The 26,833-nt window shown below is 44.4% G+C and overlaps 1 protein-coding gene across 1 annotated transcript in view; it reads left to right on the top strand.

The window, feature by feature from the left end:
* The window catches only part of LOC126234289 (retinaldehyde-binding protein 1), a 143,658-nt gene that overhangs the window by 29,604 nt on the left and 87,221 nt on the right, over positions 1–26,833 (top strand). Inside the window, exon 3 of the mRNA XM_049942976.1 lies at positions 2,943–3,034. Coding sequence (XP_049798933.1) covers positions 2,943–3,034 — 92 coding nt within the window. The remainder of the gene's footprint in view (positions 1–2,942; positions 3,035–26,833) is intronic.

Here is a 26,833-nt window from a genome sequence, read left to right as displayed (position 1 = left end):
CCAAGTACATTCGTTGGCTTATCTTTTTATGACCACAGCAAACTTTCATTAAAGAATAATTGTGAGGTGTCGATTGAGCACTTTAGGATACCCCTAAGATGCTACTGATCCAATCCGCGGTCGCCTACAGAGCTGGCAACCTCCGCATAAAATGATACAAGTATAAAAGAAACCAAGTCGTGCAGTGCATAACGCCTTATTAAGTGAAAATTACTAGGGGTGGCCCAACCGAGCACGAAAATATGGTACTACACCTCACATGGACATGTTAGTGAAGGCATACATCAAACTATGAGAGGGAACTAGTGGTCACTATAAAAGGGAGGTTTATTGCCACAAGGTATCGAAATCATTATTTACCCACTGAATCAAGAATACAAACATTTAATAAGTGGACAAGGGACTGTAAACACTATTTATGGCCTTGGTGTGGATGGGTGGATACATGAAAGTATTATTTGAAACTTTGTCACAAATATGGCTAATGACTGCACAAAAAAAAGGTGTTAGTGATTGAACGAAAAGTTCCCAGAAAAGCATGAAAGGACACCAGTACTTCCGCCAAGGCAAGTGATCGGTATAACTAGCTGGCTGTGAACATTAGGTCTTCGAAATGAAACCTTGAAGCAAATTAACTAACTTCACACTCCCCTTGCCTCGGTGGTTGCCACGACAATACATGCTTGCCACTCTTAAACTGTGCGAGTGTAGACGACGGTTGCAATGGTGGCTAAAACTCAATGTTCAGCTCGGCGTCAGTAATTTGTTGTTCTACGTTAGTGATATCTCTCTCTGCAAGCATCGTCTATGGTTGCCTCAGTGGCGTCCTAAGGGGAAGTGTGATCTGCTGTGGCGTAAGAGTTCTGTGGCCACATAAGCTGAAGTTTCTTCTGACTTTATCAAACTTAGCTGGTTCTGCTAGCATCTAAATCTCACCAGCCAACTGCAGCAGACCTTGCGAGTTTTGACCAATGATAGTTCAATAAATAAGTTTAACAGTTTGCTGCTCTTGTAGATTTTGTCATGGTTAACAAACAAGGTGTGACCAAGGGAAGAAGACAGAAAATCTCCTCCACTACATGATGGATTTTCAGTTATGGCCAACCACAACGAAAGTTCCAGCACGCCTTGCCAGCACGTAATGGCTGCTGCCATGCTACAGAGTCTTGTATTTTCAAGTAGCCTCCAGAATCTTATCGTAGCTAAAAAGAGTTCCTTTCTGCTTCTGGCATAATGCTGTTTTTATGACACGCTGCCTGTCTCCTGGACATTACTGCAGGGCGGACGTGGCTGACTATCTTTCACTGCTCTTTACAAACGTGAAGAACGGCCACCACACCAAACAACTATACGACTCTTCAGTTCCCCTAAGTTGACTTCCTTTTTGCGAGCCAGCTAAAAGCCCCCAGAGTTGGCAAAATAACAAGACTCCTTCACCGTATCAAGAAGAAAGGAGAAATAGAAATAATTAGCAATGCAGTCATTGGTAGCAATGTATAGTGCATACAGTTTTCATGTAGTGTTAACAATTTGACGTGGTTAACTATAGAACATGCATATTACATTATAAAATTGGTTATGGGACAGTTTGGGATTAAACTGCCATGTAACAAAACGATTTTCATATTTTCCTTTAGTCGTATATATGCGAATGTTACTCTTTATTTGAAACAGTAAGGAATTACTGATGATTTATTGCAATAGACAAGCCATTTATTGTGATGTGGTACAAACACTTACAATCTTGAGGAGGTGCTTACTATAGAGCTGTGGGGCTACTCAATACATTACATTCGCTGTACATTCATTTAAACTATTATAGCACTTTTAGATATAGCTACATTTACATCCATGCTCCGCCAATCAATTTGAAATGCGTGCCGGAGGGTACTTTACTGCGTACCCAATTATTAGGATTTCTTCCACTCACATATGAAGCATGGGAAGAACGGCTCTTTAAATGTCTGCATGCATACTGTAATTGGCATGATCCAATTTTCGCAGTCCCTATGGCACAGATACATAGGGGGCTGTAGATTATTCCTAGATTCTTCTCTTAATATTCTTGAAACTTTGTGAGTAGACATGCATGAGATAGACAGTAGTAAGATAGTATTAAGTGAAGAATCTAGGAATATACAGCAACTCCCTACATATCACTCCCTTAGGGACTGTGAAAACCGGCTTAGGATAATTACGGGGCGTAAAGAGCTTAAGGAGTTATTGTACCGTGCTCCGTACGCGAATGAACTGCGAGAAAACGATGATACATGGTACAGTGGGCAGTACCCAGTGCCACGCACTTCACAGGGGTTTGCAGAGTGTAGATGGCTGCTATCCATCTTCAAGCTTCTGCCAATTCAGGTTGTTCATCATTACCATGATGCTTTCCTATTAGTGTAACAATTCGTGCTGCCCTTCATCGTGAAATCTGAAAAAAAAAAAAAAAACCATATTGATGCATGTGTCGTGGAACGTCATTCCTGTATAGGAAATGGTACATAAGCCAAAAACGAACTGACAAGTAACGTATACTGCTTCAGAAATAATAAGTTTGTCTGGTTCAGAGGGTTCAAATGGCTCTGAGCACTGTGGGACTTAACTTCTGAGGTCAGCAGTCCCCTAGAACTTAGAAATACTTAAACGTAACTAACCTAAGGACATCACATACCTCCATGCCCGAGGCAGGATTCGAATCTGGGACCGTAGCGGTCGCGCGGTTCCAGACTGTAGCGCCTAGAACCGCTCGGCCACCCCGGCCGGCAATTTGTCTGGAGTAAGTCGTCCACTGAAAAATGTTGGTGCAATACTGCGGTAAGGCTTTGAGGTTAAAGACTAGTACCAATGAATTGAGCGAAAATGGCTGCAGATATTAATAATATTAAGTAAATAACCGAGAAAAATGGCTGCATATATTAATAATGCATGTGTGTTGTTTGCAGCTGACCCGACGCTGCACTACAGAGATGACGACGACTTCCTCATCCGCTTCCTGCGGCCAACCAAGTACTACCCTAAGAGCGCCCACGAGCTGGTGAGTGTTCCTGCTGCCTCAGCACCTGCTTGCCTACGGCTATAAAAACGACAAAATGCTTTGTGACTGAATGTGACGACAGTCAGTGTCCAGTGCAACATGTACTCTGCGCGTTCATTCCCTCCTCTGTGTTACCACAGTTAGCTTGTAAATGTTCCCATTTGTACTGGGAATGCAGGACCTGCTTGTACTCTGCCACGCCAAAGCAGAACCCTGAGATTCTGTAATTGTTGACCCACCTGATGTCTTCTATAGGTGTCCTGTGCAGACATAGCACTCAGGTAATGAATCCGTTGTTCTTGGCGTGAGGCTGTGAAATTTACTATTAAGTTGGCTAAGGCAGTACACTACTAAATAAGTACCCGAAGTTAACCGCGGTGCCTGTGGCCTTTTGTTTATTTATAACACACAGATCAGCTAAAACCATAAACTACTAACTAGACATTCCACAAACATATGCCTAGTAAGTCACAAGTGACACTGTTCACGTATGTAACACTTAACGGTCCTGTAACATTAAATATATTGTAGGAATTACAGTCACAGATTAGTTTACACATTCCATACTTTGTTTTGCTTTGTGTTGCTGGCAGAGTTGCGATTTCTTAAGGTCATAATATACGGCGTGCATCTCAGATCTTAAATGTGCGGCCCCTAGACCGGACTGTACTGTATAGCCCCTACTTACCGACTCAGCTGATCAGCGCAAATCACTTTGCTCGGTGCCCAATTCTGGCGGGAGCCGATGACGCTTGAAATGCTTCGCCTGCGTATCGTTATTCTAATTTAATTATTCATTTAATCGTATGGCTAGGGCCTCCCGTCGGGCAGACCGTTCGCCGGGTGCCGGTCTTCCAATTTGACGCCACTTCGGCGACCTGCAGTCGATGAGGATGATAGGATGATGATGAGGACAGCACAACACCCAGTCCCTGGGCGGAGAAAATTCCCAGACCCAGCCGGGAACCGTACCCGGGCTCAGACGATTGACAATCCGCCACGCTGACCATTTAGCTACCGGGGGCGGACTACTATTCTAATGTAATTATTAAGATGAAATTGATGCGAATATGTGGTGTCACCGCCAGACACCACACTTGCTAGGTGGTAGCCTTTAAATCGGCCGCGGTCCGTTAGTATACGTCGGACCCGCGTGTCGCCACTGTCAGTGATTGCAGACCGAGCGCCGCCACACGGCAGGTCTAGAGAGACTTCCTAGCACTCGCCCCAGTTGTACAACCGACTTTGCTAGCGATGGTTCACTGACAAAATACGTTCTCATTTGCCGAGACGACAGTTAGCATAGCCTTCAGCTACGCCATTTGCTACGACCTAGCAAGGCGCCATGTTCAGTTACTATTGGTATTGTAAATAATCTACAGACAAGAGCTACGTTCAACATTAATGGATTAAAGTTAAGTATTCCACCAGCTACATCCTTTTTTTCTAGTCTAACTTCCTTGTCCTGTTCCAGACCTCACACCAGCCTGCGTGAGGTAAAACGCGTGCCTTTCGGCTTCCTCTTACATTAGTGGGTTGGCCCTCCTGCCAATCCACAACAGAATATATGATAGCTTACTATTGAGAGGATAGATAGTATGACTGTCCATTAAATGTGCGTCACCGAGCGACGTGGCGCAGTGGTTAGACACTGGACTCGCATTCGGGAGGACGGCGGTTCAATCCCGCGTCCGGCCATCCTGATTTAGGTTTTCCGTGATTTCCCTGAATCACTCCAGGCAAATGCCGGGATGGTTCCTGTGAAAGGGCACGGCCGACTTCCTTCCCCATCCTTCCCTAATCCGATGAGACCGATGACCTCGCTGTCTGGTCTCCTTCCCCAAACAACCCAACCCAAATGTGCGTCACATTTTAAAAAATTAGTAAATGAAAATTAGCGATTTGGCACGCAGGCCAACGCGATAACCTCTACATCTCTTGTTACGGCAGTTAGTCAGATTATCCGACTGCTAAACTGCCACAATTTCTCATGGAATCGGTAGACAATGTACCATCTCATGCCTACACCCCACTCCACTTCGTACGTCACACTTCAGCTAATGCAATCTCAACTAAATTATGAAATGAAATTTAGGGCTGAGTTAACGGCACCTAAAGCCATAAATGTTACATGTGGCATGATGTACCTCGTCGATATAATTAAAGTGCAGCTACTGACGGATATCCACTGTGGTCTGTAATTGTCGTATGACAGAGAAACTTGGTAGATATGCTAATGCGTTAATGCAGAAAAGATTTAAGCTGAAAAAATATTTTCAGTTTTGGCCACCAGGTGCAAATCTGGCGCTGTGCACTGTCTGAAGGACAGTATGATATCCACGCTTTCATTTGACAAGTCATAACGTGAGTGACAGTATGGCTACCGAGGAGAGAGACCGCGCGCTGTTAGTGAAACAGTTTTATGTGAACGGCAGCAGCTACAGTGCTGCATTGAGAGAATATTGCCTTCCGAAAGGTCTGAGGAGAGGCCCGATGTCGTTAAATGGTTTAAAAAAGATGGTAATGAAATTCGAAAACATGCATGAGCCTGGTGTGGCACCCGGAAGAGGAAGCCATTCTATCCCGGTGAAAGTTGACGAGGTTGCTGTTACTATAACTGGCCGTGCAGCACGTGACCCTTGTCCCGGTGCGGTGTCACGAGAATTGACCATCTCATGGTCAACAGTACGGGAAGTTTTGCGGGCTGTTTTGCACTCGTACCCGTACAAGATCCAGACGGTGCACCAATTCGAACCTCACGATCCGCAGTTCCATTCTGAAATTGCTCTTCGGTTTTATGGCACGGATCGAAGTTGATGACATGTGGCCAACCAATATTGTATGAAGTGAAGAGGCACATTTTACGGTGCAGAATGCAGTGATTACAAAGAACTGCCGGATTTTGGGGTACTGTTAAACCGTGTGTTGTACACGAAGGGCCGTTGCACTCACTGTATCTGACTGTGTGGTGTGGATCCAGTTTCTTTTTTTTTTATGAAGAAAATATGCCCATAGGGCCTGTTAGGTGTACCGTAACATGTGCACGTTTTCGAGACCTCCTTGTCCAGCATGTGATTCCTGCTTTGGAAGAGCACAGCTGTGTGTAAATCACTGTTTTCATGCAATATGATTTATAATAAAATCAACATCATGACTTTCTCTCTTGTTTCACCCTTCCTGCACACGTTACATGTGGAAACATTTCTATAGGTCTTTCTTGGATACACAACCACAGATTTGCACCTCATGCCCAAAATTGGAACTAATTTTTTTCCAACATAAACCGGTCCTGCATCAACGCGTTACCATATCTATCGTGCGATAATATCTGCCGTACGATAATTAGAGCCCACACTGGGTCTCCTTGAGTAGCTACACTTTAGTTATAACCACCCGGTAGTAAAGAGATTGCAAAGAGAACACTCTAAGTGTACAGTTTAGCAGGCGCCAGCGGTCCAGTGTCCTCCAGCAGAACGAAATGTTGCTGACCGTGCAGATTTGGGTTTTCTATGATTTTCCAAAATCGCTTAAGTCGAATGCTTGGATGATTCGTTCGAAAGAGCACAGCCGATTTCCGCCCCTGTCCTTCCCCAATCTGAACTTGTGCCCTGTCTGTAACGACCTTCCTTTTTTTTTCCTTTTAAAAGTCGTTGACAGAACCAAGCTGCACTCGAATGTTCCAAAGTCTGGGCGTCTGTAATTTAAATACAATAACGTTTCTGAAGTTAACACGAGGTAAACAACTGGGAAAATAAAGAATAACATGACGTACAAGTTCTAGTTGACTTCGAATTTAGAGTTTGGAGTCTATCTCGGTATCAACTGAATTTACAATTATGCACCAATATGTTCAAATTAATATGTGTATAAGATAATAGATAGTTTGCTTCATGTTTCATGGATCATTTTGCACAATAAATAGTAATGGTGTGGAACGAGTCATTTTACATTCTCATTGCAAATTAATTTGTACATACGGTTTTTATTTATAAAAAGCATATATAAAGTTGTGATTTAGTAGTTTCTACTCACCATCTGTAACACATTACAGCAATAGAAATTCTTCTACGGAATAGAAGAGTTGCCAAGGAGTAACTTTCTAAGTTTGTTTTCAAATTTTACTTTGATTTGTTATATGGTTCAAATGGCTCCGAGCACTATGGGACTTAACTTCTAAGGTCATCAGTCCCCTAGAACTTAGAACTACTTAAACATAACTAATCTAAGGACAGGATTCGAACCTGCGACCGTAGCGGTTGCGAGGTTCCAGACTGTAGCTCCTAGAACCGCTCGGCCACCCCGGCCGGCTAGGTTTATTGGTGACGAGTTGGCCTATATGAACTTAGTGTATGACTGCAATTGAAGTACGGCACATCGACGCTATGTAGATCATTTCCGTAGCGACAACAACAACATCAAAGTACTTTTGCATCAGAGGGTTGTTGCGTTGCTCACTCGATTATGTTCACAGGGGATGATTCTCTCCCTGGCTTCGGCTGAGCTCGAGTACGTAGTGCTATGTGTCTTTAATATGAATGCGTAGAAAAATTTACCTATTTTTGTTTAGTTTTCTTCTTATTTTCCCTTTTGCATTTTCCGTTTTCTATTGCCGGCAGCAGGACCGTCAGCATTTCGGAGACGATCAAGGAGGTCTTGCTGTCACCGCTCTGAGCGCGAACTGCATCGGAAGCGTTGTTTCATGACTCCATTTTTTGTTTTACACTTTGATAACTGCTTATTACTGGGCTTTTCACTGTTGTGACTTCCACATCAACACTGCCGGAAAAAAAAATTAGTACACCCTTGTGGAGGTTTCCAAATCACTCATGTCTTACTGCTGTAACAGTGTATGTGGGGTACATGAAACGATTACTGTTACAGATCAGTAGCACAAGCGGTTCTGAGAAACCATGTATCGATCCGTACTGCAACACCCATATTAGTAACTGGTGTACCCTCCACGGGCGGCAATGCAAGCGCTGACTGTGGCATCCAGATGGCGAACACTGTCCTGGGATACGTGTTGCCACGCCTGCTTGACTTGTCTACGTAGTTGTGTAAGAATTGTTGGCTGACGAGTCGTACGACTCACTTCGCGCCCCATCGTATCCCGCACGTTCTCGACTGGAGACACGTCTGGAGATCGTGCTGGCCAGGGAAGCTGCTGCTCGTCTTGCAGAGTACGTTAGTTTTCACTGGTAGTGTAGACGAACATTATCCTGTTGCAATAACGACAAAAGAACGGGTCTAGCAACATTCTGGGCGCACCAAGCGCTGGTTAACGTCCCCTCCAGATACACCAAAGAAGTGCGAGAATTGTAGGCTATCGCACGCCAGACCATAAGGGCAGGTGTGGGGCCGGTGTGACCTCGCAACTGACGGTCACTCGCGTGCAGGCAGAATCTGTTTTAAGACACACAGAAATTAACGACCTTAGCTGCCAGTGGGGTTGAATTAAAGCAATGGGAAAAACTGGAAATTTGTGCGGGACCGAAAATCAAACGTGGGTCCCCTGCTTGCAAAGCACTCAGTGCTCATTGCAACTGCACGGACGACCCTAGCACGCCTCCCGTCAGAAGCAAATTCTCAACTTATCCACACACTTTTGCTGATGTGCCCGTTCCATAATCCTCACTACTCGTAGCATTTCACTGATTCCCGTAAGATTTCGAGCTTGTTGTGCGTCTGTAATCGTTTCGGACGTGTCCGAAAGAACAGACTGCGAGGTGCCAGGGTGGAGAAGAGTTTGTACCTCCTTAATTCAGACGAATTTTGCATGAGAACGAGACATGCACTCGACCCCCTCCTTATCTACAGCTAATTAATTATGCGCACAACGGTAACGGAAGGAAATGATGGTGGACCCTGCTAGTTGGTAAAATAGGAGCGCACACTCACAATAATTTAATAAAAATCTTAATCTACTCAAAAAAGAGAACTTTATCATAATAAACAACACGAAATGGGATTCTGCCTATATCTAGGAAATGATATGCGGATGAAATATTACAATGAGATTTATTATATATCAATACATAAATGTACATGATTGTCGACACACACAGTAGGTTAAAGGATAGGGTATACTGAACTATTATGAGAATAAGAGTTGGCTCCAGAACAAGGGGCTCCTACTCTCTCTAATGGAATAGACTGACGATAGTGACTGGAGCTCCTAATGAATCAATTATTAATCTCCCAACTATATAGCAGTATCGCAATTAGTAGTGAGAGTTCAAATGTGATCACATGGAGAAACAAACAAGGTGGATTTGTAGCAAGGCGAGCGCGCGTGCTGCTGAGGGATTCAGTATAAAATTGATAAGGTCCTACAATGCCGGAGCCGCAAAATACTGTACCATTACTGAAATCTGCAGCACGTCGTCGGTAAGCAGCGTCCTGATGATGTAGGCGCCGACGTCTGCTGTGCAGCAACTCTGTGTCAACCCCTGGCCTCGAAGGCTGTCCGAAGATTTCTAAGTTCTTCCGAAAAAGAGCGACCGAGTCGCAAGACCGTCTGACTCCGACGAAGATCAGATCCTGAACCCCACTGCCCACACAACGCAAGAGCGAAGCCAACATTGCTCTACTTCCTACTCTCCTCGAAAACTGCGAATCAGCATTCAGTTCTGATTCCAAAATTCCCCCACACTGTCTCAGAACATCATTCGCGCCAATAGCGACCGTTCCCTCCAGTTTCGAGCAGGGTTTCATGACGTCAACTAGCCTCAGTTTAAGTTGACCAATCATGCCTCTGCTATTCAGCTAAGGGCACTGAACTTGCTGTTTGACCGGCTACGAAAACAACGTGCCTAGACCAACAGCAATCCGGCGCCAGACAGTCGCACCCAGCAGGGCACGGTCCACAAGTATTCTCACAAGGGAACCTCCCCATCGCACCCCCCTCAGATTTAGTTATAAGTTGGCCCAGTGGATAGACCTTGAAAAACTGGACACAGATCAATCGAGAAAACAGGAAGAAGTTGTGTGGAACTATGAAAAAAATTAGTAAAATATACAAACTGAGTAGTCCATGCGCAACATATGCAACATCAAGGAAATAGTAGCAAAAGGAGCGCCGTGGTCACGTGGTTAGCGTGAGTAGCTGCGGAATGAGAGGTCCTTGGTTCAAGTCTTGCCTCAATGAAAATTTTACTTTCTTTATTTTCGCAAAGTTATGATCTGTCCGTTCGTTCATTGACGTCTCTGTTCACTGTAATAAGTTTAGTGTCTGTGTTTTGCGACCGCACCGCAAAACCGTGCGATTAGTACACGAAAGGACGTGCCTCTCCAATGGGAACCGAAAACATTTGATCGCAAGGTCATAGTTCAACCGATTCCTCCACAGGAAAACATCTGATATATTCTATACGACACTGGTGACGGCATGTGCGTCACATGACAGGAATATGTTGTCGACCCACCTAACTTGTACACTTAGCGAATGGGTAAAAAGATTCTTCTACCTTGCCCGATTTAGGTTTTCTTGTGGATGTGATAATCACTCCGAAAAAAGTTATGAAAACATAAGAGTTTGTCACATAAACTGAAAATAAAAATTTAAACTTTTCGCTCGAGCGAAGACTTGAACCTAGGACCTCTTGTTTGGTAGCTGCTCTCGCTAACCACGGGACCACGCCGCTCCTTGACGCCCATTGTCCTTGATGTTGCCTATCTTCGCATGGACTACTCAGTTTGTATATTTTAATAATTTTTTTCATAGTTCCACACAACTTCTTCAGGTTTTCTCGATTGATCTGTGTTCAGTTTTTCAAGGCCTATCCACTGTGCCAACTTATAACTAAATCTGAGGGGTGTGCGATGGGGAGGTTCCCTTGTCAGAATCAAGAGGACAATGCAGTCAGTCGGTGCCAGGAGTCTTCGTTCCGGACGCGCCGGGACAGTAAAAACATAAACTGTGGCGACACTCAGATGTCTCGCAGGTTGTTCCACCCTGCATACAATAGGAGAAACTCGACCGACGTCAGTCGTTCCGCCAGGCGCAACCCATTGTACGAACCCTTCAGAATTCGGGGAAGTACAGCCCCCAACCGGAAATGCAGTGTGCTGCGTCCTCCGATGCTCGCCTCGCACAGGCCACACAGAGAAGTAACCCAACATGTTTAGGAATCAAGTGAAAAGTATTTTTTTTTTGAGCTCTCAGTACAAATACTCTCATTACAATGACTTTATTCGGTCTGTTACTATCGTGCAATGACATAGAAAATTAATAAAGTTGATGAAAATGAGAGGAGACATGCAAAAGAGGGCATGGAACCTCTCAAGACACCACACATAAAATCTGCTTTCATCGGTAGAGACCACTCCAACTGATCCTCCGATGTCAGCAGTTGAGCTGTGCATGACGAAGCTGTGGCATTAGTGGAAAATGGGCTAGAAGTGCTTGTGCCCATAGTCCCACTGCCAATAACCGGTTCGCTACAGTTCATGTTGAAACGTCTGGGCTCACAAGCCCTCTTATATGTGCTGTGGCAGCTGTACGATCTGCCACTCCTGCCCTTACAATACGAAAATTCTGGCGGGCGTCTGTGCTGCGTGGACGTCCAGAACTTCGTCTACGGCCGGTATTACACTATCAAATTTCTTTGTCAAAGATTTGATCAAAGATGTGATCAAATATTCCGTCAAATATATTTGACGAAGATCTTTGACGTAGCGCTAGAAGGGGTATTACACTGTCATCAAATTTTTCGTCAAAGTTCAAGATGGCTGACAACAACTTGTTATTAACCGCAGCAGTTGCACGTACCGCAATTGCATTGTGTGCACATGCGGAAAAGAAGTGGGGGAAAAAAGGAACCATACATACGAGGTTGACAGTCTTAAATTCCTGGGATTACCACTTGATAATAAATTCAGTTGGGAGGAGCACACCACATAACTGCAGAAACGCCTTAACAAATCTGTATTTGCAATTCGAGTGTTAGCAGGCATAGGCAACATAAAATGAAAAAGCTTGCTTACTTTGCCTACTTTCATTCCATAATGTCATATGGCATAATACGTATTTTGGGGTAAGTCTTGAAGTCAAATAAAAGTTTTCAGAGTCCAAAAGCGTGTAATACATATTATTTGTGGAGCAAATTCACGGACGTCCTGCAGAAACTTCTTCAAAGAACGGTATACTAACTACTGCCTTTCAGTATATTTACTCCTTAATGAAATTTGTCCTAAATAATATATTTCTTTTTCCAGCAAACAACTCAGTTCATATATACAATACCAGGAACAAAAAGGATCTGCACAAGGAGTTAAAAGCACTTACTTTAGTTCAAAAAGGGGTCCACTACTCAGGAACACTCATCTTCAATAATTTGCCAGCAAACATAAAAAATTTAGTTAGAAATAAAGATCAGTATAAAAGGAGCCTGAAAGACTTACTAGTGGCCAACTCCTACTCCATTGGCGAAATTTTTAACAGAAACAAATGATGTATTTATTCATACTATTAGTATTGTTATTTCAGCTTTAAAAAATCGACATGTTCCACATCCACGAGGATGTCAAGTCGTACATCAATTACTTAAGAATGGATGAGCATACATCTCTTTATGTGCTCAATGAAGTGTATCCTCATATCACGAAGCACAATATTCACTTAAGAACTGCTACATCTTCAGAAGACAGGCTCACTGTAACACACCGATTCCTTGCTACAGGAGAGGGTTATGTTATGTTAGGTTAGGTCAGGTCAGGTCAGGTCTCCAATCTTCTTAATCTATTTTTGTATTCAGGGTGCCTCACGTTGTAAAGCGCCTCATCAGCTTCAGATATCTCTATTAATTTTGTAGTTGTCGGCACACACCAATTGTATTTACCGGCAATGGTTATAAAAACACTACAGACGACAGAACGCAGCGATGCTAGCGCTCCATGTGGTAACATGTCACATTGCAGTGAACAGAAGACAAGCGATTTCTGTGATCAAATATACAGCGAGGCCCTAGATTTGATCAAATATTGGACCGAGCGAGGTGGCGCAGTGGTTAGCACACTGGACTCGCATTCGGGAGGACGACGGTTCAATCCCGTCTCCGGCCATCCTGATTTAGGTTTTCCGTGATTTCCCTAAATCGCTTCAGGCAAATGCCGGGATGGTTCCTTTGAAAGGGCACGGCCGATTTCTTTCCCCATCCTTCCCTCATCCGAGCTAGCGCTCCGTCTCTAATGACCTCGTTGTCGACTGGACGTTAAACACTAATCTCCTCCTCCTCTTGATCAAATATTGGACGACATTTGACAAAGTCCCTATTACACTATCAAATATCTTTGACAAAGATATTGGACAAAGAAATTTGATAGTGTAATACCGGCCTACGGGAGTGAGAATGTTCACGTGACCACTCATACCAACATCGTTGCACAACTGACGCAGCAAGTCCAACTTGTGCGGCAGTTCTCCAAAAGGACCATCTTCCGCTCGGAAGTCTACAAACTGACCCCTTTCAAACTCGCTCAGTTGTCTGTAAGAAGCACGAGTACCTCTCTGTGGCACAGTTGCCTGCTTGCGTCAGACGCCTGCCACCACACGGGGCCTTCTGGCTAATACAGGATTGGCACAGATGGCACTCTGGTAGCTATGCCATTACGCTATCTGTTGGCAGATGATGCTGAAACCATCATCAGTACATCTATTATCCTCCAGGTGGCACACGCCATCATCCGATCGAAGTCGACGTCGTCTTTCCATGTTTACTAATTTACATACACTACTGGCCATTAAAATTGCTACACCACGAAGATGACGTGCAACAGACGCGAAATTTAACCGACGGGAAGAAGATGCTGTGATATGCAAATCATCAGCTTTTCAGAGCATTCACACAAGCTTGGCGCCGGTGGAAACACCTACAACGTGCTCACGTGCGGAAAGTTTCCAACCGATTTCTCATACACTTAACAGCAGTTGACCGGCGTTGCCTGGTGAAACGTTGTTGTGATGCCTCGTGTAAGGAGGAGAAATGCGTACCATCACGTTTCTGACTTTGATAAAGATCGGATTGTAACCTATCGCGATTGCGGTTTATCGTATCGCGACATTGCTGCTCGCGTTGATCGAGATCCAATGACTGTTAGAATATGGAATCGGTGGGTTCAGGGGGGTAATACGGAACGCCATGCTGGATCCCAACGACCTCGTATCAGTAGCACTCGAGATGACAGGCATCTTATCAGCATGGCTGTAATAGATCGTGCAGCCACGTCGCGATCCCTGAGTCAACAGATGGGGACATTTGCAAGACAAACAACCATCTGCACGAACAGTTCGACGACGTTCGCAGCAGCATGGACTATCATCTCGGAGACCACGGCTGCGGTTACCCTTGTCGCTGCATCACAGACAGGAGCGGCTGCGATGGTGTGCTGAACCACGAACCTGGGTGCATGAATGGCAAAACGTTATTTTTTCGGATGAATCCAGGTTCTGTTTACAGCATCATGATGGTGGCATCCGTGTTTGGCGACATCGCGGTGAACGCACATTGGAAGCGTGTATTCGTCATCGCCATACTGGTGTATCACCCGGCGTGACGGTATGGGTTGCCATTGGTTACACGTCTCGGTCACCTCTTGTTCGCATTGACGGAACTTTGAACAGTGGACGTTACATTTCAGATGTGTTACGGCCCGTGGCTCTACCCTTCATTCGATCCCTGCGAAGCCCTACATTTCAGAAGGATAATGCACGACCGCATGTTGCAGGTCCTGTACGGGCCTTTCTGGATACAGAAAATGTTCGACTGTTGCCCTGGCCAGCACATTCTCCAGATCTCTCACCAATTGAAAACGTCTGGTCAGTGGTGGCTGAGCAACTGGCTCGTCACAATACGCCAGTCACTACTCTTGGGCCGGCTGTTGTGGCCAAGCGGTTCTAGGCGCTTCAGTTCAAAACCGCGCTGCTGCTACGGTCGCAGGTTCGAATCCTGCCTTGGGCATGGATGTGTGTGATGTCCTTAGGTTAGTTAGGTTTAAGTAGTTCTAAGTCTAGGGGACTGATGACCTCCGATATTAAGTCCCATAGTGCTTAGAGCCATTTGAACCATTTGAACCACTACTCTTGATGAAGCGTGGTATCGTGTTGAAGCTGCATGGGCAGCTGTACCTGTACACTCCATCCAAGCTCTGTTTGATTCAATGCCCAGGCGTATCAAGGCCGTTATTACGGCAAGAGGTGGTTGTTCTGGTTACTGACTTCTCAGGATCTATGCACCCAAATTGCGTGAAAATGTAATTACATGTCAGCTCTAGTATAATAAATTTGTCCAATTTAATACCCGTTTATGATCTGCATTTCTTCTTGGTGTAGTAATTTTAATGGCCAGTAGTGTATTTGTGGTTTTCGTTTAAGCAATGATCGGCAAATGTTGAATGTGGCTTCTTTTATCTCCAGCTTCACTGGAATTTAATATCTTACTCAGTTAGAAATTTTAGAAACTAATAAAGAGGTGTATGCATCCCCCATTTATTATTGAATAAGAAAAGTTAGTTCACCACGTTTAGACAATGTTACAAACTCTACATACAGGAAGAAGCTTGGTGCCTTCAGTCATGAGTAGATAATGGTAAAAATTCCCATTCCTGTGTATAGTTCTATTCCAGTGTCATAGTTACTGTAAATGCTCTCCTAAAGAATTTTGTAACTGTGTCAGAATTGTTAACAGAGATAACTTTTATAGTTCAAACCAAGAATCGATAAATTAAGAAGGTGACATGTTTATCTTTGCTTGCTTCTCATCTTTGAGATCAACTGGATAGTAGAAAAAGGGCTTATGACCGGTATTACACTATCAAATTTCTTTGTCAAATATCTTTGCTGTAGAAATTTGATGGTGTAATAGGGAACTTTGTCAAATCTCGTATGTCGTCAAATACATTTGATCAAATCTAGGTCCTCGCTGTAGATCTGATGAAAGAAGTCGCTTGTCTTCTGTTCACTGCAATGTGATATGTTACCACGTGGAGCGCTAGCATCGCTGCAGTGTTCTGTCATCTGGAGTGTTTTTATAAACAGTGCCGGGAAATTCAATTGGTGTGTACCGACAACTACAAAATTAATAGAGATGCATGAAGCTGAAGAGGCGCTTTACAACGTGAGGCACCGTGAATACAAAAATAGATTAGGAAGATTGGACACCTATCCTAATTTTCTCCTGTTGCAACGAATCGGAGTGTTACAGTGAGCCTGTCTTCTGCAGATATAGCAGTTCTTAAGTGAGTATTGTGCTTTGTGATATGAGGAAACACTTCACTGAGCACGTACTGAAATGTATGCTCATCCATTCTGAAGTAATTGATGTACGACTTGATGTCCTCCACTGTAAGCGCATGTAACAAGTTTTATTGAATGCTTTTATCGTGTCGTCGTAAAACCCACGGCTTCACCATGGTACGTTTCCTTTTTTTCCCCTGCTTCTCTTCCGGATGTGCACACAGTGCAATTGTGGTACCTGCAGCTGCTGCGGTTAATAACAAGTTATTGTTGTCAGCCATCTTGAACTGTGACGAAAAATATAATGACGGTGTAATACCCCTTTTTAGACCCCCGTCAAAGTTCCTTGTCAAATATATTTGACGAATAGTTGATCACATCTTTGATCAAATCTTTGACAAAGAAATTTTATAGTGTAATACCGGCCTAAAACCCGAATCCAAGCTTGGACAGTAATAATAAAGTTTGTATAAGGAGGAGGAAGAAGTGTTTCTTTCGGTTAACACCGTATATCATGAATCAATTAGAAAAGGAAATAAATTGTGTGGTGTCACAGCCAGACACCACACTTGCTAGGTGGTAGCTTAAATCGGCCGCGGTCCATTAGTACATGTCGGACCCGCGTGTCGCCACTGTGTGATCGCAGACCGAGCGCCACCACATGGCCGGTCTCGAGATACGTACGAGAACTCGCCCCAGTTGTACGACGACGTTGCTAGCAACTATACGGACGAAGCCTTTGCTCTCATTTGCCGAGAGACAGAATAGCCTTCAGCTAAGTTCATGGCTACGACTTAGCAAGGCGCCATTAGCCTTACATACACTCCTGGAAATGGAAAAAAGAACACATTGACACCGGTGTGTCAGACCCACCATACTTGCTCCGGACACTGCGAGAGGGCTGTACAAGCAATGATCACACGCACGGCACAGCGGACACACCAGGAACCGCGGTGTTGGCCGTCGAATGGCGCTAGCTGCGCAGCATTTGTGCACCGCCGCCGTCAGTGTCAGCCAGTTTGCCGTGGCATACGGAGCTCCATCGCAGTCTTTAACACTGGTAGCATGCCGCGACAGCGTGGACGTGAACCGTATGTGCAGTTGACGGACTTTGAGCGAGGGCGTATAGTGGGCATGCGGGAGGCCGGGTGGACGTACCGCCGAATTGCTCAACACGTGGGGCGTGAGGTCTCCACAGTACATCGATGTTGTCGCCAGTGGTCGGCGGAAGGTGCACGTGCCCGTCGACCTGGGACCGGACCGCAGCGACGCACGGATGCACGCCAAGACCGTAGGATCCTACACAGTGCCGTAGGGGACCGCACCGCCACTTCCCAGCAAATTAGGGACACTGTTGCTCCTGGGGTATCGGCGAGGACCATTCGCAACCGTCTCCATGAAGCTGGGCTACGGTCCCGCACACCGTTAGGCCGTCTTCCGCTCACGCCCCAACATCGTGCAGCCCGCCTCCAGTGGTGTCGCGACAGGCGTGAATGGAGGGACGAATGGAGACGTGTCGTCTTCAGCGATGAGAGTCGCTTCTGCCTTGGTGCCAATGATGGTCGTATGCGTGTTTGGCGCCGTGCAGGTGAGCGCCACAATCAGGACTGCATACGACCGAGGCACACAGGGCCAACACCCGGCATCATGGTGTGGGGAGCGATCTCCTACACTGGCCGTACACCACTGGTGATCGTCGAGGGGACACTGAATAGTGCACGGTACATCCAAACCGTCATCGAACCCATCGTTCTACCATTCCTAGACCGGCAAGGGAACTTGCTGTTCCAACAGGACAATGCACGTCCGCATGTATCCCGTGCCACCCAACGTGCTCTAGAAGGTGTAAGTCAACTACCCTGGCCAGCAAGATCTCCGGATCTGTCCCCCATTGAGCATGTTTGGGACTGGATGAAGCGTCGTCTCACGCGGTCTGCACGTCCAGCACGAACGCTGGTCCAACTGAGGCGCCAGGTGGAAATGGCATGGCAAGCCGTTCCACAGGACTACATCCAGCATCTCTACGATCGTCTCCATGGGAGAATAGCAGCCTGCATTGCTGCGAAAGGTGGATATACACTGTACTAGTGCCGACATTGTGCATGCTCTGTTGCCTGTGTCTATGTGCCTGTGGTTCTGTCAGTGTGATCATGTGATGTATCTGACCCCAGGAATGTGTCAATAAAGTTTCCCCTTCCTGGGACAATGAATTCACGGTGTTCTTATTTCAATTTCCAGGAGTGTAGTTTGATAGTTATCGTATGAAATGTCTCATCAAGAATGCTGTATTCACAACAAGGATAAATAAAAGTTAAGTATTCGAGGAGCTGCATACTTTTCTTATTAGAATTCACTACTTATCCTGTTCCAGAATTCACGCCCGTCTGCGGTAGATAGCGTGCATTTCGGCCTCCTCTATCTACAAGGTGTTGGCACATTCACCAACACATCAAATTGCACCATAAACGGTACCGTTTGCAATGTGAAAAAATTCATATCATAACGTGAGATAAAATCGATACGGACTTTGTAGATGCGAGTCGAATAACTGACACTGTAGATCACGGAAGAATGACCTTTCAGGGACGTAGATCGAAATCCGCCCGTCGGATTTCTTTGTAATAAGCGATATCGGTGTGAAGAGATTTACCGATAAACGTCAGAGAGCTATGCTGCTCACTGGGCGATAATAACTGACAGCAGGTAATCTGAGAAGCCGAGCAAATAGCTAGTGTTATTGGCGGCGATAAGGCCTTCTGATAAGTGTTCACGGCTGGCAGTTCTGGGCGTGCGCGTGGCGCAAAAGGGGAGGGGAGGGGGCGTTCCCTCAAGGCCACGACGGGTGCTGTATCAGCTGCGAAACGACGTGCGCACGTGACATGCACATACCGGGCGACCATTGCTACACCTCGTGCAACGTGGGCGCTGCGGACACTGAAACAACTTGAGCTAGGGTTTCACGATGACTTGACTCTAGTATAGTTCCGGTAAGGGTCCCAGCGAAAATTGCGTGAGACAGAGCACGTGTCAGTATTTCGTGAAATATTGGCAGACTGACTCTTTGTACGCATTAGTGACATGTAGTCCTGGACCTTGCTACGTGACGCGTAACATTCGTGCTCCCCATTATGACACTGTCGCGTTACATGGCATTTCGTTCTGACGTTGAAGATACCAGACAGGAAATTAATTATCCCTCACGAGACATCATGCTGATATCGTGGCCTCTAGTCTTTATAATGGACTCGCAAACGAAACATGCGAATTTCCCCTCAGTGATTTGGTTCATATTTACAACTAGAACCGCAACATACGTAAAAAGGCAGACGCAACTCTCACCCGTTTTCGAGAAAATCGAGTTCGAAAATTTTAGGCTTTGTTATATACGAGGGCCGTTCAGAAAGTAACCTCCGGTTGATTTTAAAAAATACACCAAGTTAAATAAAAATATTTTAATATATACATCTTACAACTACATCTTTGCACTATTTTTCTACATAGTCTCCATAGCGATTGAGGCACTTATCGTATCTCTTCACAAGCTTTGAAATTCCTTCTGCATAAAAATCACCCGCTTGTGCCTGGAGCCAGCCTGTGACCGCATCTTTGAGCTCTTCGTCGTCATCAAACCGCTGTGACCCGAGCCATTTCTTCAAATGCATGAAGAGGTGATAATCACTTGGCGCCAGGTCTGGGCTGTAAGGTGGATGGTTGATAACGTCCCACTTGAAAGACTCAAGAAGGGCCGTTGTTCTGCGAGCAGAGTGAGGACGGGCGTTATCGTGCAAAAAAACGATACCGGAAGTCAGCATACCACGGCGTTTGTTCTGTATAGCCCGTCGTAACTTTTTTATTGTTTCACAGTACACGTCTTGATTAATGGTCGTACCACGTTCCATGAATTCAACCAACACCACCCCTTTGGCATCCCAAAACACCGTTGCCATCAGTTTTCTGGCAGAAAAATCTTGCGAGGCTTTTCTTGGTTTGATAGGCGAATTTGAATGTGCCCACATCTTTGATTGTTCTTTTGTCTCAGGGTTCACGTACTTAATCCAGGTTTCGTCACCGGTCACGATTCTGTTTAACAATGGTTCTCCTTCGTCCTCATAACGTGACAGAAAGTCTAATGCAGAGGCCATTCTTTGAGTTTTGTGGTGGTCGGTAAGAATTTTGGGCACCCATCGTGCACAGAACTTATGGTAACCCAATCTTGCTGTCACTATCTCGTACAAGAGAGTCTTAGAAATCTGTGGAAAACCAGTAGACAACTCCGACATTGAGAAACGTCGATTTTCACGAACTTTTGCATCAACTGTCTGAACGAGTTCGTCAGTCACCAATGATGGTCTACCACTCCTCTCTTCATCATGAACGTTTTCTCGTCCACTTTTAAATAAACGTACCCATTCATGGACAACTCCTTCACTCATAACTCTTGGTCCGTACACGGCACAAAGCTCACGATGAATAGCTGCTGCAGAATATCCTTTGGCTGTAAAAAACCTTATGACAGCACGCACTTCACATTTGGCGGGGTTTTCTATTGCAGCACATATTTCAAACAGCCACAAAAACTAAACTAGCGCAGGTACGACGTTCACTCGACCACGGCTTGATGCCGACTGACCTGTTGAGTGCGTGAACGCACAGATGGCGTCGCTACTCCCCCCACAACCCGCACTGTGACCAATCAGCGGTTACTTTCTGAACCGCCCTCGTACTTTGTGTGCTCGCTTGTAAAAGAGTCCGCAACCGAGCGAGTAAGCGCTTAGTTTCATAATCTCAAGGTCTCTGGATCGAATCTCACTGCCTGTACTTTTTTTCGTTCCCACGTAGTTCTAACAAAATATTTATTATGACTGTGCAAATTATCAGTATGTAATGATTCATTTATTATTGTCATAATCTTTATCCTGAAAAAGGAGAAAATCAGTATTTTCATAAGTAGTTTGGAAATAAAAATGAGTACAAGAGGACTTCCAATCAAACCAGTACAGTATTTTACTTACATTACTTTATCTACGTTTGTGAAAAGTAAAATTCGTAACCCATTGAGCACTGCATGAATGAGGATGACAATGACCGTGGGAACTTCGAAAACAGTAATTGTTGATACACAGCACATATAACGAACGCCGAATTTTTGCGTGTGCATGTTTTTTTTTCAATGTGTCTATCGCAAAACAAATTTGGTTTTCAATCTCCGCTATCACACAGTTTCCGTGGTACACCCCGCATATCTGCTGGTATAATTACTTGGGAACGAAAAAAAAAAAAAAAAAGAAAAGAAACAGCAGCGAGATTCGACCGGAAACCTCGCAGTGATAAAACTAAGCGTTTCCGCGCTCGGCTGCGGAACCCTTAATACTAACAAGGGAACCTCCCCATCGCACCCCCCTCAGATTTAGTTATAAGTTGCACAGTGGATAGGCCTTGAAAAACTGGACACAGATCAATCGAGAAAACAGGAAGAAGTTGTGTGGAACTATGAAAAAAATAAGCAAAATATACAAAGTGAGTAGTCCATGCGCAAGACAGGCAACATAAAGGATAATACGAGCTCAGGAGCGCCGTGGTCCCGTGGTTAGCGTGAGCATCTGAACAATGGGAGGTTCTTGGTTCAAGTCTTCCCTCGAGTGAAAATTTTACTTTTTTTATTTTCGCAAAGTTGTGATCTGTCCGTTCGTTCATTGACGTCTCTGTTCACTGTAAGAAGTTTAGTGTCTGTGTTTTGCGACCGCACCGCAAAACCGTGCGATTAGTAGACGAAAGGACGTGCCTCTCCAATGGGAACCGAAAACATTTGTCGCATGGTCATAGGTCAGTCGATTCCTCCACAGGTAAACACGTCTGATATATTCTATACGACACTGTTGACGGCATGTGCGTGACATGGCAGGAATATGTTGTCGACCCACCTAACTTGTACACTTGGCGAATGGGTAAAAAGATTCTTCTGCCTTGCCCGACTTAGGTTTTCTTATGAATGTGATAATCACTCCCAAAAAAGTGATGAAAACATAACGGACGGACAGATAATAATTGTCTGAAAATAAAAAATTAACCTTTTCACTCGATGGAATTCTTGAACCAAGGATCTCTCGTTCCGCAGCTGCTCACGGTAACCACGGGGCCACGGCGCTCCTCGGCTCAGACAATCCTTTATGTTGCATATGTTGCGCATGGACTATTCAGTTTGTATATTTTGCTTATTTTTTTCATAGTTCCAAACAACTTCTTCCTGTTTTCTCGATTGATCTGTGTTCAGTTTGCCAACTTATAACTAAATCTGAGGGGGGTACGATGGGGAGGTTCCCTTGTAAGGACCATAAAAATATATATGAGCACGCCTTAAATTTTCGAACTCGATTTCCTCGAAAACGGTGCACGGTTGCGTCTTCCTGCTTACGTTTCGCACTCCGACAAGGACAGCGACCCAACTCAAAAATGCAATACTAAAAAATGGACTTAATGAACTCTATAAAACTTATATTGGAATAGTATGAGCGCCCTTTAAATGTATGGTAAGTAATTTTGCCAGTAAATTCTATTGTATGCTATACAAGAGTAATATGGACATGGCAATCTGTTCGCGTCGAATATGAGCTGTTATTAGGTAATTATTAATTAATTCACTTTTCTTGATCCCTAAAATCTTTATTTTGTTATGAACTCTAATACTTTTCCACCCCAAATAGTAATATAATATTATACGGCATTCGAATCTCCATCAGGTAAAATAAGTAGTGAAGTTAAAGTAAAAAATGAAAAACAATTTGAAACTGGGTATTAGGAAAACGCGAAATACAAAATTGTTATTTACAGAAATCAATGTAATTTAATAAGTACAACAATTAGTTACACTTTAAGGAACACAATTTCCAAAAACACAGAATAATTTCTTATTCTACGTTTTTGAAAATAGTGTTGCTTAAAGTGTTAACTAATTTATGTTCCTTATACAGGGCTTATACAGGGTGTTCAGAAATTACCGTTACAAACTTCTAAGACTTGTAGAGAGGAATGAGTAAGCCATTTTTGAATAGGTTCCCATGTCCGGAAATGTACAGTTTTTCCTTTTTCGATGGTTTTAATTCAGATGTTTAATTCACCCACTTGTGCTTGAGGAACTGAATTAGGCATGGCGCAGTACAATTAATAGGTAACAATTCGAAAGGAAACATAACTAAACATCCATTTATCACTTATGCGCATTTGTTTGTATGAACACTTATTTACGTGTTTGCATTATTCCAAAACGAAAAGAACGAAGCCCACTGTGCATGCAGAGCAGTACTGATGCATCACAACGGCCCTCGATGTGACGACCACCATTGTTTTTACATCTACATCTATATCCATACTCCGCAAGCCACCTGACGGTGTGTGGCGGAGGGTACCTTGAGTACCTCTATCGTTTCTCCCTTCTGTTCCAGTCTCGTATTGTTCGTGGAAAGAAGGATTGTCGGTATGCTTCTGTGTGGGCTCTAATCCCTCTGATTTTATCCTCATGGTCTCTTCGCGAGATATACGTAGGAGGGAACGTATACTGCTTGACTCTTCGGTGAAGGTATGTTCTCGAAACTTCAACAAAAGCCCGTACCGAGCTACTGAGCGTCTCTACTGCAGAGTCTTCCACTGGAGGTTATCTATCACCTCCGTAACGCTTTCGCGATTACTAAATGATCCTGTAACGAAGCGCGCTGCTCTTCGTTGGATCTTCTCTATCTCTTCTATCAACCGTAACTGGTACGGATCCCACACTGCTGAGCAATATTCAAGCAGTGGGCGAACAAGTGTACTGTAACCTACTTCCTTTGTTTTCGGACTGCATTTCCTTAGGATTCTTCCACTGTATCTCAGTCTGGCATCTGCTTTACCCGTCCGCAGCTCGTGGTCTCGCGGTAGCGTTCTCGCTTCCCGAGCACGGGGTCCCGGGTTCGATTCCCGGCGGGGTCAGGGATTTTCTCTGCCTCGTGATGACTGGGTGTTGTGTGTTGTCCTTAGGTTAGTTAGGTTTAAGTAGTTCTAAGTTCTAGGGGACTGATGACCATAGCTGTTAAGTCCCATAGTGCTCAGAGCCATTTTGAACCATCTGCTTTACCGACGATCAACTTTATATGATCATTCCATTTCAAATCACTCCTAATGCCTACTCCCAGATAATTTATGGAATTAACTGCTTCCAGTTGCTGACCTGCTATTTTGTAGCTAAATGATAAGGGATCTATCTTTCTATGTATTCGCAGCACATTACACTTGTCTACATTGAGATTCAATTGCCATTCCCTGCACCATGCGTCAATTCGCTACAGATCCTCCTGCATTTCAGTACAATTTTCCAATGTTACAACCTCTCGATATACCACAGTATCATCCGCAAATAGCCTCAGTGAACTTCCCATGTCATCCACAAGGTCATTTATGTATATTTTGAATAGCAACGGTCCTACGACACTCCCCTGCGGCACACCTGAAATCACTCTTACTTCGGAAGACTTCTCTCCATTGAGAATGACAAGCTGCGTTCTGTTATCTAGGAACTCTTCAATCCAATCACACAATTGGTCTGACGGTCCATATACTCTTACTTTGTTCATTAAACGACTGTGGGGAACTGTATCGAACGCCTTGCGGAAGTCAAGAAACACGGTATCTACCTGGGAACCCGTGTCTATGGCCCTCTGAGTCTCGTGGACGAATAGCGCGTGCTGGGTTTCACACGATCGTCTTTTTAGAAACCCATGCTGATTCATACAGAGTAGATTTCTAGTCTCCAGAAAAGTCATTATTATTACATTCAATTTACCTTATGCATGAAAACTTTCACAACTCAAAACGTAGCACTGTTCTCGATGACTCGTGCACACCCGCCAATAGCAACACTGAAGTGACGTTTTTCTTGCAGTGGCGAATCACGAAGTAGCCTACAAAAATCTGACGCAACTGCCTTGTACTCGTGGTAGACAAATTGCGAGATAGAGATGTGGCGTTCTACGTGCACGGTGGGACACTTCACAAGTATTTTTCAGTGACAAATACTAAAAAAAGGCGTTTTTTGACTTGTATCACTTTGGTTGCCCAGGTGCGATGTGTTGAAATCCTAGTCGCGTCCTACACATCTAGTCAATGTGAATAAAATCTTCGAGGGGAAGTTTGTAAGGTCCTCTTGTCAGTTTCAAAGCCATGTCCGGTCATCCATATTTAGATTTTCCATTGTTCCCTAAACCGGTTAAGCAAATGCAGGGATGGTTCGTTCGAAAGGGCACGGCCGATATTCTTCCCCATCCTTTCCTAATCCGAGCTTGAGCTCCGCCTCTAATGACGTCGTTGGACCCTGATCTTCCTTCCTTTCTTTTTCAACTCGGCATGGAAGAAACCCTGTAAATATCTTCTGATACTCCACGACCAGTTGAAGGCACTCATTGATGATCCCGTAGAGTAATCGTGTTGAGGGGATATTGACTGCTACGGTTGACCCGCTGTTCCAAATAATCCCAGATATTTTCTGTGGTATTAAGATCACGTGATTTGGTGGGCAAGCCGAATTGCTACAGGGAGCGTGCGTGTTGGGCAAAACAGCAAAGTGTGCATGCAGCTCTGTAAACGCGGCTGTTACGAGGGCAGCATTTGGTCACCGAGAATATCTAAACAGTTTCCTGGTTCACATTCACGCTATTCGGAATTAGTGGGCCGAAGTCATTGTAGGAAGAACAGCACCAAAACATCAAAAAATCGCTTCCGGTCCCAACTAAAGTCTCCACAGACAACGGATTAAACGCCTCCTTTGGTCATCGATGAATCTGCCGCTTCAGAACATTTGGAAAAGGATAAACATGCGACTTATCGGCCTACACCGTTACAGACCAGTTTCCGCGTTGTTTCGCCCACTGAGAATGTGCATATTTACACTAAGGTGACAAAAGTCATGGGATAGCTAAAAATGGTTCAAATGGCTCTGAGCACTATGGGACTTAACATCTGAGGTCATCAGTCCCCTAGACTTAGAACTACTTAAACCTAACTAACCTAAGAACATTACACACATCCATGCCACAGGCAGTATTCGAACCTGCGACCGTAGCAGCAGCGCGGTTCCCGACTGAGACAAAAAGGAGACTGTATCTACCATTTAGGAACAGCTCTGATGTTAGCATTGTAATGAATTACAAATGATACTGCAAAGTATTGAATCAAGTAATCCAGAAATCTAAGCAACTATGTTAAGAGAAAAGGAAAATACATCAGGCAACAAAATAAAAACTGTATGGCATATAATGAAGACAGAGACAGGTGAGACCAAAAAGGAAGAGGAACAGATATCTCTAAAAATAAATGAGGCATTGGTAACAAGGGCATGTAGTGTTGCAAACCTCTTAAACAAGTACTTTGTTTCTGTTACTGACAGTTTGGGGTTATCAGGTTCAGTAAACAGTGCAATGAAATATTGGAGACCAGTCTTTACAAATAACTTCAGTAAAATGGAAATGACGCTCAAGTCTCCTAAAGAAGTAACATCCATCATGAAATCCTTAAAATCAAAGTACTGTAGTGGTTACCATGAT

The sequence above is a fragment of the Schistocerca nitens genome, chromosome 2 (genome assembly GCF_023898315.1).
Source record: "Schistocerca nitens isolate TAMUIC-IGC-003100 chromosome 2, iqSchNite1.1, whole genome shotgun sequence".
Lineage (NCBI taxonomy): Eukaryota > Metazoa > Arthropoda > Insecta > Orthoptera > Acrididae > Schistocerca > Schistocerca nitens.
Note: the sequence above shows the minus strand (reverse complement) of the source record. Positions and strands in the feature narration are given on the sequence as shown.